General features: G+C 41.8%; 3 protein-coding genes across 5 annotated transcripts; all 3 read left to right on the forward strand.

The window, feature by feature from the left end:
• Positions 1-295: 295 nt before the first annotated feature.
• On the forward strand, positions 296-3,597 carry LOC311110095 (group XIIA secretory phospholipase A2-like). 2 transcript variants are annotated; one of them, XM_084188662.1, is made up of 4 exons: positions 296-706; positions 1,011-1,087; positions 1,484-1,649; positions 2,811-3,597. In XM_084188662.1, exons 1-4 carry the CDS (start codon positions 433-435, stop codon positions 2,927-2,929), a joined length of 636 nt encoding a protein of 211 aa, XP_084044788.1. In that variant the 5' UTR covers positions 296-432; the 3' UTR covers positions 2,930-3,597. The 2 variants fall into 2 exon arrangements, with proteins under 2 accessions (XP_084044788.1, XP_084044787.1); XM_084188661.1 differs by having other exon boundaries at positions 298-706; positions 1,008-1,087.
• LOC311109974 (group XIIA secretory phospholipase A2-like) lies at positions 3,043-11,252 on the forward strand (the record flags this gene model as incomplete). Its single annotated transcript, XM_084188486.1, has 5 exons — positions 3,043-3,059; positions 6,967-7,040; positions 7,583-7,659; positions 10,385-10,550; positions 11,106-11,252. 5 exons carry the CDS (start codon positions 3,043-3,045, stop codon positions 11,207-11,209), a joined length of 438 nt encoding a protein of 145 aa, XP_084044612.1. The 3' UTR covers positions 11,210-11,252.
• Positions 11,253-12,298: 1,046 nt separating this feature from the next.
• Positions 12,299-17,993, forward strand: LOC311110094 (caspase-6-like). 2 transcript variants are annotated; one of them, XM_084188659.1, is made up of 8 exons: positions 12,299-12,368; positions 12,898-12,936; positions 13,655-13,697; positions 13,932-14,084; positions 14,215-14,291; positions 14,417-14,592; positions 14,871-15,021; positions 15,361-17,993. In XM_084188659.1, exons 1-8 carry the CDS (start codon positions 12,338-12,340, stop codon positions 15,597-15,599), a joined length of 909 nt encoding a protein of 302 aa, XP_084044785.1. In that variant the 5' UTR covers positions 12,299-12,337; the 3' UTR covers positions 15,600-17,993. The 2 variants fall into 2 exon arrangements, with proteins under 2 accessions (XP_084044785.1, XP_084044786.1); XM_084188660.1 differs by having other exon boundaries at positions 12,304-12,368; positions 13,935-14,084; positions 15,361-15,684.
• Positions 17,994-17,997: the final 4 nt, after the last annotated feature.

Genomic DNA, 17,997 nt, shown 5'->3' on the forward strand with positions numbered 1-17,997 from the left:
TTTTCCTGTAAATCCACATGTGAATTGTAGTGTGGTTTGTTTTCTGAAGAATCCGTAGCAAACTACATAGAGTATAGGCCTACAGTGAAAATCACTTTTATTGATTTAATATTGCCTTAAAACAGAAACCAAGTCAATTTCTCAGTTAAAAAAAAACATCAAATCAGTCATGAATATACATTTGGTATCGCTGGCATGCATGAACTTTGAACATTGATGCGTTATGAGTGACCACGTGTACTACAAGTGCAAATGTAAATGTTGTCACTGATAGGCGTATTGCTGTCACGTGACTACTCCCAAACCCGGAAAGTGAATTATATGACAGCGGATCAGTTGACGTCGAATAGGATTTATATTGAAACAACATTTGGGAAAGTGTGAAATGATTTTCTACCAACGTTTGGTCGAGTCATTTAACTTTGGAGTCACATGCCAACCAATTGCAACTATTTTCTAGCATCCGGTGCTGTCGTCATGCATCATAACAGTTGCATCTCGGTTTTTCTCGTGGGCTTACTATGTTCCTATGGATTTCTGAGCTGTGTGTCTTCATGTAGTAAGGAACCTGAACCAGAAACACCTGACTGGCGAATGACATTAAAAACCATTCGCAATGGGATCCATAACATTGACAAATACCTCAACGTTGCTCTGGACTTATTTGGAGGTCATGATGGATTGTGTCACTATGAATGCAGCGATGGTAAGGTCTCTCTCAGGCTACACACACAGTAAATCATTGTTGGTAGTGGAAATAAAACATGGCCATAACTACTTTGCTCATTGCTTATTATGCAGACAAGCCGTTTACTCAAAAGCACAGTTAAAAGTGATTAATGTTCCACAAACAAAGGAGATAAGAACCACCGTAGCTATTTTGAGTTGTAAACCATTAAACTGGTACAGTGCGATCCCCAACACAGTATGTAGCCTCTCTGAACAGGTTATCTCTCTCAACAAGATAAAGAAGAACTCAGAACACCTCTACCTTTGCTCTTTCCTAGCAGGTTACAAACCAGAACCCCGGCCTGGTTACAAACCACCCCCACCCAATGGATGTGGGACGCCCCTCTTCGGAGTCCAGGTGAGCTAGTGTCATGTCTGACTTCGATCTATAGCAGTGGTCTTCCCTATTAGTCCTGAGGGGGCGCAGTGTGTGCAGGCTGTTGTCCCAGCCCAGCACTAACACTCCTGATTAAGCAATTCATGGTTTTTATGTTTAGCGGAGACCTGTGTTTCAGACAGTGAAGCCTGCACACACTATAGTGTATAAACTATAGCTGTGGATCTTCAGGACCAGGAATTTCACTGCACACCGGATAGGTGCAATGAAATGTGTTGTGTTACAGGGTCAGCCATAGTAGTGTGGCGACCCTGTACAGCGACCACTGTTTATAGGAATGTGATTACACCTGTCATATATTGCATTGCATATTTGTGAGCATTGATCTAATGGCCATCTCTTTTGTCTACTCTACAGTTTGACATCGGCATCCCGTCCTTGACCAAGTGCTGTAACCAGCACGACCGTTGCTATGACACCTGTAACCGTGATAAACACGACTGTGACGATGAGTTCCAGGAATGCCTGGAGACCATCTGTAGGAGATTACAGAATATGTTGGGACTGGCCCAGAGTGTCCAAGGTAAGATGGCACGTGGGTTATGTTCATTAGGGCATGCAACAGAAAACGTTTTACAACGGAACACGACAATGAGTGTTTGTCTGTTTTCTCCTGTGTGTTGCCTAATGAACACCACCCTAATTCATGTATTGACATGCCCCCAGTGTTGAACACAGAGCAGGACTTTACTCAAGCATTCCGCACAGTTAATTCAATAATGTGTACACCATCTTGTAGCCTGGTTAAATCATACTGAACTCTGCGCTCACAATTGTCAATTGTTTCACTTCACTGGTAAGTGCAGCATTCAGTCTGGTTTAACCAGGCTAACAATCTTGCTGGTGGGGAAGATCATACAACTCATCCATATTACTATGTGTACTACCTCTTCTATTACTTGCAATTTTTGACTTGACTCTTATTATTGATGATAAACTGGGTGGTTCGAGCCCTGAATGCTGATTGGCTGAAAGCCGTAGTATATCATACCGTATACCACAGGTATGAGAACTCGTATTTTTACTGCTCTAATTACGTTGGTAACCAGTTTATAATAACAATAAGGTAGCTTGGGTGTTTGTGGTATATTGCCAATATACCATGGCTAAGGGCTGTATCCAGGCACTCTGTGTTGCGTCGTGTGTAAAAACAGCCCTTAGCCGTGGTATATTGGCCATATACCACACCCCCTCGGGCCTTATTGCTTAATTATAGTACTGCAATGTTGAGGGAGCTAGCACAAGCATTTCGCTGCACCTTTTATACCTGCTATCAGTATACTGTGTGTGTGTATGTATGTATGTATGTATATTATTTTACTGCTCTAGGGATATAATTATTGTTTGGATAACCTTATTTGCTATTATGTATTGATTTTTTACCTTAAATTTTTTCACTCTTTATGCGATGCATAATGCAGAGAACACCGGAAGAAGAATTATCATTTAATTACCACAGTGAATTATTGTAATGTTTGTTTATGTGTCAATTCATCCCATAAGGGATGGGTTGCCAACTGGTGATTTGACACGATTTTTTTTTTGCATTCATTCACCTGCTGGAAACAGTTCACGTGACAAATAAAAATGGATTTTGATTTGTTTTTCTGTGTGTTTCATATGTCTATATATATATATATATATAACATGATCTACTCGTGTCTCCATGTCTCTCTCTCTACAGCGTGTGAGAATACTGTGACCCTGCTGTTTGAGGCTGTCATGCACATGGGGTGTAAACCCTACATGGACAGCCAGAGAGACTCCTGCATATGCAAATTTGAAGTCAAGAGGGATCTATGAGCTGATAATTTTGTAGAATTGTTCTCCTATGCAAAGGTTGTTTAGTGGTTGTTGTGTATGTAATTTGTTTGTTCTGCCACACATTATATGGAGTATCAATTAAGAGAGCGAATATGAATGTTTATAAAAGGTACAAAGAAACTGAAAGACAAATGTATGACTACAAGCACATAATGATACAGTGATAAGGGTAATGGCTACATTATATTGCCCAGTAATTGTATTGTTTTGGTTACTTCATAATTATTTATATTGAATGTGTAAATAGGGATGTTTACCTGTTGATGGAGCCACTATGGAGTGTTGACCCTGTGGCCTCCCGAGTGGTGCAGTGGTCTAAGGCACTACATTGCATTGCATTGCTAGCTGTGCCACTAGAGATCCTGGTTCGAATCCAGGCTCTGTCATAGCTGGTCCCGACCTGGAGACCCATGGGGTGGCGCACAATTGGTCCAGGTTAGGGGAGGGAATGACCGGCAGGGATGTAGCTCAGTTGGTAGAGCATGGCGTTTGCAACGCCAGGGTTGTGGGTTCGATTCCTAAACTAAAATAATAATAATAATGTATGCACTCACTAACTGTAAGTTGCTCTGGATAAGAGCGTCTGCTAAATGACTAAAATTTAAATGTAAAATGTTATGTTGTAGGTAAATCAAATGTTTGGAAAACCCCAGCTTCTTTTATTTTTGTATTGTAGTTTGACCTTTGTTGAGCTTGCCTCATTCACAGGCATACACAAATATGCATTTTGTTTTTATGGTATCCCTCTGTATAATGTCCAAAGATTTATAAATAGCGTTGATAATGGGAGCGTTCGTTTTGCATGGCCCGGTGCCTCAGGTGGGCGGAGTTTAAATATTTTAGACCATTCCAATGGTTTCACTGAAATCTTCAATCGCCCGGGTCATCGTACCATGCAAAACGAACTGGCCCATTGTCACGCCCTGCAATAGAGGTCTGCACGGGACTGACTAATTCAGCCCGCACCCGCAGCTTTTTACACCACATCCGCTGGCTATCTGTCCGAGTCCCCCCCGCAACCGCAAGAACTGGTCCCGAACCCAACCGAAGTCCAGCAATATTATTTTCGTCGAATGCGCCGCAGCTCATTTGCCAGTCATGGTCGCAGCAATTTTGCGCCCTATATAAGCAATATAAAATGTGTAAAAATAACCCAAGAAATAGGTTGAATTTCAAGAGATTTTCAAGTGGCCCATTATATTAGGCTATCGGTATTACTGTGCTATATCAGCCAATAAACTAGAAGCAGTTTGAGAGAGCAGTTGGGGACACTTGCACTTTCTCTTGAGCTACGTTTTATAGCCTACCCTTTAGGAGTGGGACGATTTTCAGACAGTGACACATGGCTGATCAATATATATTTCTAGGCAATGTAGTAAACTATAGCCAACTCATATTTAGGAAGTACATTGCCTTCGAAAGATAACTGCATAGGCTAAAATCTACTCTACTTCGCATGTAAGGCTACTGAATTTGAGGCAGCAAGAACGATGAGAGCGGACACTTGCACATTCTCTTGAACTACTTGAACTACGGTTTGTATATAGGATATAGCCTACCTTTTAGGAGGACGATTTGCAGGCGGAGACAATTAAATGGGTAATTCATATTGATTGAAAATAAAAAGGCTTACCATGGTAACCTATGCGCGCGTTACGCCTTTTCCTTTTCAATCATTTTATTTATTTATTGCACCTTGACTAACGTTGGTTGAGCGCCATCCCCTTCTTTCCATTATCAATAGTATATTTATTTACAGACACTAGTAAACTGTAGTCTAATCATATTTGATGTAATTTTCTTGAAAAAATGACTGCCACTTGATTCTCTGCCCATGCACAGGCAGCCTACTCTATTTCATTGAGACCAGACCATAATCTCTAGGGGGACAGATTCTTGTGGACAGATGAAACGGCGAGAGTCTGTCAAGGCTCATGTAGGATTATGCGATTAATCTGCCCGGGCGCCCGGATAGGCGTGTTTTGCATCGGGTGAAAGTTGATTGCGTTTGTTTTGGAACCGGGCGAGAGACAGGTGCCCGGTTCAAAACCCACCGCTAGGTCGACATAATTAGCACGTGGAGTAATGAGTACGATTCTGTGTTTTCACATGCAAAAGTGATTGCTTTTGATTTTAAAAAAAGCATCTGCCTTCACAATGAAAACTAGTTTGAAAATGCAAAAATATATTTCACGGAAAAGAGATGTAGGCCTATGTATGTTTCTGGACGATTGATCATGCTGCCTTCTTGACAACATGACAGAGCGGCGCAGATTACTGTTTGATGTGAGAAAGGCACTCCTCCCTCAGTGCTTTTGCCAATTCACGTCAAGGGACATACACTGGTGCCCCGCGGTTCAGCATGTTCCATTTTTTTATTTAACCTTTATTTAACCAGGAAAAACCCATTGAGACCCAGAGTCTCCTTTTCAAGGGAGACCTGGCCGAGAAGGCAGCAACAATCAATACATTACAGAATTAAAACATACAACAACATGATCCAGCCTTTGAAAAAAAATCATTTACACTACTCTGTAACAGAGTCTCCCATCAAATGTTTGTATTAATTCACTGGCACTAACATATCTAGATGAAGCATGGTTTGTGGACTATTCCATGCCTCTGGTGCACAAGACGAGAAGGCAGTCGTGCCTAATACTGTAAATGTCCTGGGGAATTTAAGTAGAAACCACCTAGCAGATAGGTATGGTATGGTAACTGCTGGTGGTGAAGGAGACCAGACTACAGATGTAAAGAGGGAGTTCACCCAAAAGGCCGTTGTAGATGAACACATACAAATAATCAAATCCGCTCAGTAGTTCCTGGTTTTGGGTTTTCGTTGATTATTTGGACGAATCAGATTTGAGCGAAGGCGGTGCATAAAGTGGCAATCAGCAGTTACATCCATTTTTTGATTTATAAATTAATGATATGTACCCATTGATTCTTGAAGAATAGGCTATAATTTATAAATGCCTCATGAACTTAGTTCAACTGGCATACAACACCAGAACCCCAATTACAAAAACTTGTTTTACTACAATGTTTGTAATCAAAGAAAATGTAAACAAATAGCTTACTACAGCCTCAAAACATGGTTAAACTATCATTTTGATATAATGGCTGATCAGTCCTTGCATCCATAGCTCTGTCTATGATTTTGAGAGTGGTTACATTTCTCCAGCCCCATCCTTCAGCTTTTTACCGACAACCGCTTTGTTATGAACATGTATGCACTCACTAACTGTAAATCGCTCTGGATAAAAGCGTCTGTGCTAAATGACTAAAATGTCAATGTAAATGTTATTGTTTCTACTGCTGATTGCCGCTTTAACTGATGCAGTGGTTTTCAAGCCCCTGTGCGGATGATAAACGGTTTCCACTAGATTCAACAGCCACAAAATCAAAATAGTTTGTATCGTAAAAAGAAAAAAAATGCTTTTTGGCCATGATAAACACGGGCGAAATTAGCAGAAGGAGGGTTTTGGCCAAGTTTCCGTTTGCGAGAGGAGACTTCGCCAAAGATGATGGATATACTGACAAGATAGCCTACTTGTCTCTCCTCCCTAACAATGGGAGTCGTTGACCCACAAAGCTGCACGGTGGGCTGTCTAGCTCCTGTCTATCCTTTATTTGGATTGGTGGATACATCTAATTATTTTAATACTTTTTGAATATTCGATGAGGGTTGTAGACGTCAACCGCCTGTATTCAACAGAGAGAGATGCTATGCAAGCCTACTAGCCTCATTATCATGAATATGCATTGACATCTCGAAACAACTCCATTATAAAGTGTTGTTTCTCAAAGTTGCCCTGATGTCACGTGTCCTACTTATATCAGTACACTCGTAACAACCTATGCATTACGAAACTTCTATAAGATCAAATAAACCTCACGTAGCAAATAAGCCATTCCATTATTTTTTTTAACCAAATTCGACACTCTCATTGACCTCCATACAAAACTCCTCGCTTGGTGAGCGAATGAAACGAAACCGCCACCTGCTGGAGAAGACAGATCTCTGGCCGAGTTGGTCCTCTCGCTTCGCCTCTTCCTCTCGGATTTCGCTTCCTTCCTTTCCACAAAGGTAATCCCCCCAGAAGTAAACAGGAAATTACACGTTTTCGCGAGAGAATTTTACTTCTGGTTAACCGAGTGCTGTTTCTGATCCCATGTAAACCTACCACCTCCTGTCATTGTGCCCTTGATCAAGGCACTTAACCCCCCACAAAGTAGAACTGCACTGTTAGTGGTCAACCCTCCATCTGAAGAGCTCCTGGGAGTGCAGGCTTTGCTTTTGATCCAGCCCTGAAACACCAAAGTCTGCTTATCAAGGTCCTGTTGAGCAGCTGATGTTTAGGCTACAATGTGGTTAGACCAGGGATTGAGCAAAAGCCTGCACACACAGTAGCTATCCTGGAGGATGGTTGCCACCCTTGTGAAAGTGATTATTATCCACATGCAAAAAAGATGAGCACCACTTTAGCTATCTTGGGTTGTAAACATTAAAACTGGTACAGTGCGACCCCCAACGCTATCTGTAGTCTCTCTGAACAGGTTATCTCTCTCAACAAGATAAAAGAAGGTGGGAGAACTCAGAACACCTCTACCTTTGCTGTTTCCTTGCAGGTCACAAACCAGAACCCCGGCCTGGTTACAAACCACCCCCACCCAATGGATGTGGGACGCCCCTCTTCGGAGTCCAGGTGAGCTAGTGTCATGTCTGACTTTGATCTATAGCAGTGGTCTTCCCTATTAGTCCTGAGGGGGTGCAGTGTGTGCAGGCTGTTGTCCCAGCCCAGCACTAACACTTCTGATTCAGCAAGTCATGGTCTTGATTATCAGCTGTGTCAGACAGTGCTGGGCTGTGACAAAACCCTCATGGTTTTGATGATTAGCGGAGACCTGTGCTTCAGACAGTGAATCTTGCACACACTATAATGTATAGCTACAGCTGCGGCGCTTCAGGACCAGGAATTTTGATTCGTTTTTTAAATTTATTAGGATCCCCATTAGCCGAAGCCAATGGCGTCAGCTAGTCTTACTGGGGTCCGACACATAACGGAAAAGACATTACAGAGAAAAGACTTTACAATTTACATACATTTAAAAACATTAACATGTAGTGTGTGTGTGTGTGCATCTATCAGTTACACATACATTTTCAGTTCATACACACAACAAGTAGGTCACATGGGGAGAGGCGTTGTGCCATGAGGTGTTGCTTTATTTGTTTTTTAAAATCAGGTTTGCTGTTCACTTGCTCTATATAAGATGGAAGGGAGTTCCATGCACTCATGTCTGTGTATAATATTGTACGTTTTCTTGAATTTGTTCTGGACCTGGGGACTGTGAAAAGACCCCTGGTAGCATGTCTGGTGGGGTAAGTGTGTGTTTGTCAGTGCTGTGTGTAAGTTGATTATGCAAACAATTTGGAATTTCCAACACATTGTTTCTTATAAAAAGAAGAAGTGACTCAGTCAGTCTTTCCTCAACTCTTAGCCAAGAGAGACTGGCATGCATAGTATTAATATTAGCCCTCTGATCACAATGAAGAGCAAGATGTCTTTCTTTGCAGCACATCGAACCCACAACCCTGGCGTTGCAAGTGCCATGCTCTACCAACTGAGCTACACGGGGCCCCGTGGACAATAATCAAGATAAGATAAAACTAGAGCCTGCAGGACTTGCTTTGTGGAGTGTGGTGTCAAAAAAGCAGAGCATCTCTTTAATACAGACAGACCTCGCCCCATCTTTACAACCATTGAATCTTTATGTTTTGACCATGACAGTTTACAATTTAAGGTAACACCAAGTAATTTATTGTCCTCTACTTGTTCAACAGCCACAACATTCATTACTTACGGAATGAAGACTACTGTTTATAGGAATGTTATTACACCTGTCATATTATACAGTACCAGTCAAAAGTTTGGACACACCTACTCATTCAAGGGTTTTTCTTTATTTTTACTATTTTCTACATTGTAGAATAATAGTGAAGACATCAAAACTATGAAATAACACATATGGAATCATGTAGTAACCAAAAAAGTGTTAAACAAATCAAAATATATTTTAGATTTTAGATTCTTCAAAGTAGCCACCCTTTGTTTTGATAACAGCTTTGCACACTCTTGGCATTCCCTCAACCAGCTTCACCTGGAATGCTTTTCCAACAGTCTTGAAGGAGTTCCCACATATGCTGAGCACTTGTTGGCTGCTTTTCCTTCACTCTGCGGTCCAACTCATCCCAAACCATCTCAATTGGGTTATGGTCAGGTGATTGTGGAGGCCAGGTCATCTGATGCAGCACTCCATCACTCTCCTTCTTGGTCAAATAGCCCTTACACAACCTGGAGATGTGTTGGGTCATTGTCCTGTTGAAAAAAAATTATAGTCCCACTAAGAGCAAACCAGATGGGATGGTGTATTGCTGCAGAATGCTGTGGTAGCCATGCTGGTTAAGTGTGCTTTGAATTCTAAATAAATCACTGACAGTCCTTTAGTTGTGGTTTCTTTGCAGCAATTCGACCATGAAGGCCTGATTCACACAGTCTCCTCTGAACAGTTGATGTTAAGATGTGTCTGTTACTTGAACTCCGTGAAGCAATTATTTGGGCTGCAATTTCTGTGGCTGGTAACTCAGAGGTAACTCTGGGTCTTCCTTTCATGTAGCGGTCCTCATGAGAGCCAGTTTCATCATGTTTTAAAGTAATGATGGACTATCGTTTCTCTTTGCTTATTTGCTTATAATGGTGGAACAAGCTCCCTCATGACGCCAGGACAGCGGAGTCACTCAACACCTTCCGGAGACACTTGAAACCCCACCTCTTTAAGGAATACCTGGGATAGGATAAAGTAATCCTTCTACCCCCCCTTATCCCACCCCCCAAATTAAAAATTAAAATTCATAATTGTAAAGTGGTTGTCCCACTGGCTATCATAAGGTGAATGCACCAATTTGTAAGTCGCTCTGGATAAGAGCGTCTGCTAAATGACGAAAATGTAAATGTAAATTTGAGCTGTTCTACCCATAATATGGACTTTGTCTTTTACCAAATAGGGCTATCTTTATTTTTACACTGCTGCTACTTGCTGTTTATTAAATATGCATAGTCACTTTACCCCTACCTACATGTACAAATTACCTCGACTAACCTGTACCCCCACACATTGTTGTTGTTATTATTATTATTATTATTTTGTTTTGTTTGTTTATTAAATCATTTCTTAACTCTATTTTCTTAAAATGACATTGTTGGTTAAGGGCTTGTAAGTAAGCATTTCACGTTAAGGTCTACACCTGTTGTATTCAGCATATGTGACAAATAAAATTTGATTTGATTTGATTACACCTGTCATATTATATATTGCATTGAATATTTGTGAGCATTGATCTAATGGCTATCTCTTTTGTCTACTCTAAAAGTTGACATCGGCATCCCGTCCTTGACCAAGTTCTATAACCAGCACGGCCATTGCTATGACACCTATAACCGTGATAAACACGACTGTGACGATGAGTTCCCGGAATGCCTGGAGACCATCTGTAGGAGATTACAGAAGATGTTGGGACTTGCCCAGAGTTTCCAAGGTAAAATGGCACCTGGGTTGTGTTCATTAGGGCATGCAACAGAAAACGTTTTACAACGGAATATGAAAATGAGTGTTTCTTATCAGAGAACTCCAGGTAGTTTGTCTGTTGAACACAACCCTGATTCATGTATTGACGTGCTCCCAGTGTTGAACACAGAGCAGGACTTTACTCAAGCATTCCTCACAGTTAATTCAATAATGTGTACACCATCTTGTAGCCTGGTTAAATCATACTGAACTCTGCGCTCACAATTGTCAATTGTTTCACTTCACTGGTAAGTGCAGCATTCAGTCTGGTTTAACCAGGCTAACAATCTTGCTGGTGTGGAAGATCATACAACTCATCCATATTACTATGCGTACTACCTCTTCTATTACTTGTAATTTTTGATTAACTTATTATTGATATTGATGATTGATTATTGTACTGCAATGTTGAGGGAGCTAGCACAGAAGCATTTCGCTGCACCTTTTATACCTGCTGTAAACTGTGTACGTGACAAATAACATGATCTACTCAGGTTGATGATCTACCATGTCTCTCTTTATACAGCGTGTGAGAATACTACAACCCTGCTGTTTGAGGCTGTCATGTACATGGGGTGTAAACCCTACATGGACAGCCAGAGAGACTCCTGCAGTGCACATGCAAATTGATGTCAAGCGTGATCTATGAGCTGACATTTGACATTTATTGAGCTTGCCTCATTCACAGACATACGCAAACATGCATTTTGTTTTTACAGTATCCCTCTGCATAATGTCACACCCTGAAACATGTTTTATATTATACTGAACAAAAATATAAACGCAACATGTAAAGCATTGGTCCCATGTTTCATGAGCTGAAATAAAAGATCCCTGAAAGGTTCCATACACACAAAAAGCTTATTTCGCTCATCTTTTTTTGCATAAATTTGTTTACATCCCTGTTAGTGAGCAGATCCCCCTTTGCCAAGATAATCCATCCACTTGACAGGTGTGGCATATCAAGAAGCTGATTAAACAGCATGATCATTACACAGGTGCACCTTGTGCTGGAGACAATAAAAGGCCACTCTAAAATGTGCAGTTTTGTCACACAACACAATGTCACAGATGTCTCAAGTTTTGAAGGAGCGTGCAATTGGCATGTTGACTGCAGGAATGTCCACCAGAGCTTTTGCCAGATAATGTAATGTTCATTTCTCTACCATAAGCTGCCTCCAATGTTGTTTTAGAGAATTTGGCAGTATGTCCAACCAGCCTCACAACCGCAGACCACGTGTAACCACACCAGCCCAGGACCTCCACATCCGGCTTCTTCGCCTGCGGGATCGTCTGAGACCAGCCACCCAGACAGCTCAGAAAACTCTGTCTGATTGGCTGTGCCTGGCTCCCCAGTGGGTGGGCCTGTGCCCTCCCAGGCCCACCAATGGCTGCGCCCCTGCCCAGTCATGTGAAATCCATAGATTAGGCCCTAATGAATTTATTTCAATTGACTGATTTCCTTATATGAACTGTAACTCAGTAAAATTGTTGAAATTGTTGCATGTTGCGTTTATATTTTTGTTCAGTATATATTTGACTCTGTTATACGGTCCTCAATGGCTACAATGTGGTATTATACGGAAGTCGTAACGAGCAACGCGTGACTGACATGCCCAGTTGCCAATTGTATCCCGTTTATGTGGAGTTTAGCCAATCAGCTTAAACGGGCGGGAAGTTTCCTCATCCATCAGCGTTAGTAAAGGAGAAGCATTATTCACTTGCGTATACGTGTTCAAAGGAGTATAGACCGCAACCATGTCGTGTCCAGGGAATGAAGACACTAAAGGTAATAAAAAGTCATATTTTTAACTTATAGATAGATATACTATATGTATGTATGTAGTAGTAGTAGTAGTCTTGCGGTTTAATGTAAAGTTGTGGTCATCAATTCATATAAGACAAATATGAAAGAAATCTCAGAAGACAGTTCGGACCCTCCCTGGGAAAAGAAAGTGAACAAAATAATAATAAATCACATGCTGAATGATTTGTCGGGGATTTCACAATTTCCCCTCCATTTACCTCGCTTATCTTGAACTGTTCTAATAACTTTATAAGGTGTATGTCCGTATTATCTGTCTGTTTGTACTGCTGTTACAGTAGCCAAGGTTGTTGTTCACTGTCATGAATCGCGTTGCTAGACACTACGCAATAGCCTGGGGACTAGGTTACTGTCAGATAAGCACAGACCACAGACTTCAATTAACGTAACCTGATTTTATATCAGGTGTTAAGTCAATGTTATCAGTGAAAAGACTTGTTTCACAGTTCTGTCAAATCTTACTGTGTTGTCTCATATTTGATTTTGGTCACAGGGAGCGTTGAAAAAGACAGCAAAACAGCACCGAGGACAGGTGAGTACATACGGGCAATATCAGGTTAGGTAGGTCTAGGTGCTCAATGCTTGTAGAGACATATGCTAACGTACATTCAACACCAAAACAGAAAGACTGTTTGAGGTACTGTTATAACGAAACTACCTTATCTCATGAAATTGCCTTTTTTACGTAACTCAAAGTACACGCTAATTATGTAATGATTAACACAAACCTGCAGGTATTTTGTCCATTTGTCGTTTGCACTCAGCAATCACCTGAATCAAAACCAATTTACCCTCCTCTTGTGCTCACAAAAATAACCCTTAACACAAGGAACATAAGGAAATGGAACTCCAGACTTTCCCCTTTTCCCCATGTCCTCAATTGGAAGAATAGTCCAAATCCTGCTTTCCCCCACACCTGCAACAGCAGGTCTACTGGTCTTAACACCTGTAACCAGCCTGTTGAAAACCACCAGGACTGGGTGTTTATTGAACAATGGCTGCTTAACCCCAGAGTTGTAGGCTAGGCTACTAATTCACAAACCTTTGGTTGCAGAGCTTAACAATAGACCCCTGAAAAATAAATCTGATCCCAAAAGCATTGGAGACTATTTGCATCGAACCTGCTGAGTTTTGAGATATCAGAAAGCTGTATAACCACGAGAGGGCTTTGAGAAGTCATAAAATAAAAATTCATGCAAGATTGTCATAGCTGTTCAGATTGCATGTTCCTTTCTCTATCTCTTCATCAGGTCCTAGTGAGAACCTTACAGAAACAGATGGGTATTTCTACAGGTAACTATTAGTAATAATATTACTCATTACGTTGTTATAAATGACTTGAATGTAATGAACATGTGGTTGAAATAAGTTCATGTATGTTGGCAGTTGAAGTGAACAGATAGTTCCTCATTTTTTGTGGTAACAGATAGGAAATCGACACTTTCTGTTAACAAATGTCTCTCATTCAGCTACACCCACTATAACAAGGTAATGGTATTTACATTGGAGCATGGTTTTTTCTTTCAGCAGTTCTTTCTCTATGGACCCTGCGGAGGAGTATAAGATGGACCACAAGCGGCGAGGCATGGCTCTCATCTTCAACCAGGAGCGCTTCTTCTGGCGTCTGGGGATGCCTGACCGCAACGGGACCAATGCTGACCGCTACAACCTGGTCAAAAGGTATACATGGCATCAGATATGACCGTGCTTCATAACTCCCTATAGACCGGTTCAGTCAACTGTAGTGCTGATTTAATTGTTTAAAAAGTTCATGCCTAAACATGTTTGACACTTGATTTTTCTGATTCAGATTTCAGGACTTGAACTTTGAAGTGCAGGCCTATGATAATCTGAAGGTGGAGGAAGTTCTGGATAAAATCAGTGAGGGTAAGCAGCACTTCAAGTCATTCGATACCACCTCAAATAATCAGCTTAACATTCATTCCACAGTGTATCAGTCACAGTCAGTATTATACTTCAGAATAATAAATCATACGTCTGATACTCTATAGCTGCTGAGGCCAACCATGCAGATGCAGACTGCTTCGTGTGCGTCTTTCTGAGCCACGGAGAGAGCAACTACGTCTATGCTTACGACGACAAGATCTCCATCCAGGACATCACTGCCCTGTTCAAAGGAGACAAGTGTAAGAGCCTGGTGGGCAAGCCTAAGATCTTCATACTGCAGGTAAACAGTCAGATGATGCCTTTGAATATAACCATTTTAGATGGAAACCTTTTACATTCAGTACTGTTGACTCATAGACCAATATCTGATGCGTGGGGGCCGGTGAAGGCAAATCTTCCTCAGACGCCATACTATTATTTTCCATTCTATTTGTAAACATTTGATCCACATAACCAAAAATATATACTGCTAAATCAAAACAAATTCTATATAACACGACCATCATATTAATTGACGTTTTGACTGTTTTATGTTTCTGATTTGATTGACACCGACAGGCGTGCCGTGGGGAGAAACATGACGAACCAGTGACCCCCATGGACGTGGTGGACAGCGAAGTAAAGACCAACGAGGTGGTGGTGGACGCTGGGGTGGTCTACACCCTCCCTGCTGGCGCTGACTTCATCATGTGCTACTCTGTGGCTGAAGGTGAGGAAGACAGTCCATTACCGAAAACCAAAATAAATACTATAAAAATTGTGGTTGTAAATGAGGATAGATGCATAGGCCAGTGATGCAGAGAGAATAAAGACATAAATTCATTATTTTAATTCCTTATCAACAGACTCCGTTACTATTTTGTACCCAACTCCTTCTTACTGTAACTTGTATACAGTTATGCTGTTTAGACAATATCAAAAATAACTGCTTCCTTGTGTTAGTGTTATGGCGTTTGATCACTTGATTATGTTTTGCTTTTCACTTGGATTAATGGAATTCAGATCTAACTGACATACACGTTCCCTGTCTCCCTGTGTGTTTGTGCAGGTTACTATTCCCACCGCGAGACGATCAATGGCTCCTGGTACATCCAGGACCTGTGTGGGGCCGTCTGCAAGTTCGGGGATTCCCTGGAGTTCACGGAGCTCCTGACCCTGGTCAACAGGAAGGTGTCCATGAGGAGCGTCGGGAATTGTAATGACCGGACCGCCATCGGGAAGAAACAGGTCCCCTGCTTCGCTTCCATGCTCACCAAGAAGCTCTACTTCCGACCCAAGAAGCAGTAAGGGTTCCATCCACTGGGCAGCTACTACATCATTCCTGAATCTTGCTGTAGTTGTTTTTAATGTTTTTTGGGAGAACGGTGGTCCTTAATCTTGCTGTCGTTTTTGGGAGAAGGGTGGTCCTTGACTATAATGTCTGGTTGTTCTTTTTGTTAAACTTTTGTCTAGATTATTTAGATTTTTGTCTTGAGGACCATGAAATGCACAAAACAAGCTGGGCATTTTCCCTTTATTCTAATCTTCTTCCCTATGAAACCAAATGGAGGTCATATCATTTGCTGACGATTGTGTTTGCAGTGCTATTTTAACATACATTCTGTGGTGGCAAACCTGACCCTAAAACAAAGCACGTACTATACTGGTGAAACCTGCTTGGCTGATCGGCTTCAGGCTTTCCCTGTTGGTGCTGACTGAGGTCATGGAATGTACCTGCAGGGCAGGTAAAAGAGTTGAGCATTAACATTTCAAATGACTTTATTCTCTGTCTGTCGATAGCTATTTGTTGAGAGGGGATTCTCAGTAAATGATTTTGCAACACCAGTGCCTTTAGGCCTTTCTCTTGAGAGAATACTGCTAATTCTTAACATTGAGTAATGGTTCCCTGGGCTTGATTTGTTTACCTCAACTGTCTGTGTCAAATATACAAAGACATTTGCAAATTGTTTGAAGGAGGCAGTGGCTCTGGGGTTAAATCCCTACCTTGGATCCACGAGGTTGTGGGTTTGATTCTCATCTTTTGTGCAAGTTTCTGCAACTGTCGTTGTCCAACATGGGAAGAAAAGTGCTGATTGTGTTAAGGAGTGGGTGGCTCTGGGGTTGAATGCCTTCCTTGCAACCAAGAGGATGTGGGTTCCTACCATATCAATACTTCTGCCCTACTAATCACTTCCTCAGAGCCATGTGATACCTTTGGCAGTGTTGCACAAGTTGATGATGGTTCTAACCTCATAACTTGATGGTTGAAATCTCACCTTAGCGTGGCTACGTTTCCAAAACTGTCAATGTCAAATGTATGAAGGAGGCAATGGCTCTGGGGTTGAATCCCTGTCTTGCAGCCGAGAGGTTGTGGGTTCGATTCTCATCTCGTGCTTTAGTGTAGTGTACTGTACATTTACGCAAATATCAATGTCAAAATTATTAAGAGAAGGGTTAATATTGTGAAGGAGTCTGTGGCTCTGGATCTCACCCAAAAAGCACAGAGTTGTAGGTTTGAACCTACTGCATGACTGAAGCATGGTTGTGTGGACAACAGGGACTCTGCTGCAGAGCGAGTCAAGGCCACTAGGAGTGGCTGCCACATCAAGATGGCAGGAGAATGGTGGCGTTGGTCCAAAGTGTGCATTAAGCTGGGGCTGTTAATCCTGGGGTCCCCTGCCATGGTTCCTCAGCAGTGGTTTTGGGGAAAATCCCTGGAAAAAGTAGACTGTCCTCTCTTGAAATACAAATGTTTCTTGAGGGATTTTTCCCCAGAACCACTGCTGGTCACAGGAATGGGAACCCCAGGTATTAACCCCCATCAGTCCTCCAACCACTACAGCGTCAACGGAACCACACTTAAGTGACTGGGATCAAACCCACAATCTCACGGGCACAAGCCTTACAATCTGTGCCACCGATTGCTTCACACTTTAAACACATCTCTTCGTATGTTTGACATTGACATTGGGGAAACGTACACTAAAATCACAAGAGATGAGGATTGAACCCACAACCTCTTGGTTGCAAGGCTGGGATTTAACCCCAAATCCTTCACACTTGAAGCGCTTCTCTTTGTATGTTTGACATCAACAGTTACAGAGACTGTCAATCAAGCACAAGAGATATGGATTGAACCCACAACCTCCAACTTCAAGGCAGGGACCAAACCCCTTATCCACTGCCCCCCATCTGGTCCTCTGTAGTCGACGGGATGAACGTTAGACTTCCACAGCTGCGGGTCCTCCATTGCCGATGCAGTCTCCTGCTCCTGTCCTCAATGTTTCATTCCATTTAGAAAAAAACAGGTGGAAACTTTGCAAAAGATGAGTGAATCTGGGCCTAAAGCTAACGATGACGTGCCTCATAATATGTTGCCTCTCCACTTAGACCTCTGAGTTTGCTGTCAAAAAGGGAATTTGTGTTGTTTCTATTTATGTACTTTGATGTGCTTAGCCTTTACAACTCACATTTAGCTTTGCATGTTCTGAAAGCAGCACGCCAAATGTGAACAACTCCAGTATGGAAAGTGGCTCAGGGAGTCAAGTGTCTAGACGTTAAGTAAACACTTCAAGTCTGGTCACATGATCCACTGTACTACTACTGACTCAGGAAGACCAAAGAAGTCATATACATTGTTTACTGCCACTATGGTAGTGCCATCATTTGGTAATTCAAATCAATGGCCTTTTAATTAACTATAAAA

The sequence above is a fragment of the Coregonus lavaretus genome (genome assembly GCF_964263955.1).
Source record: "Coregonus lavaretus genome assembly, contig: SUPER_35_unloc_1, whole genome shotgun sequence".
In the NCBI taxonomy this organism is placed as follows: Eukaryota; Metazoa; Chordata; class Actinopteri; order Salmoniformes; family Salmonidae; genus Coregonus; species Coregonus lavaretus.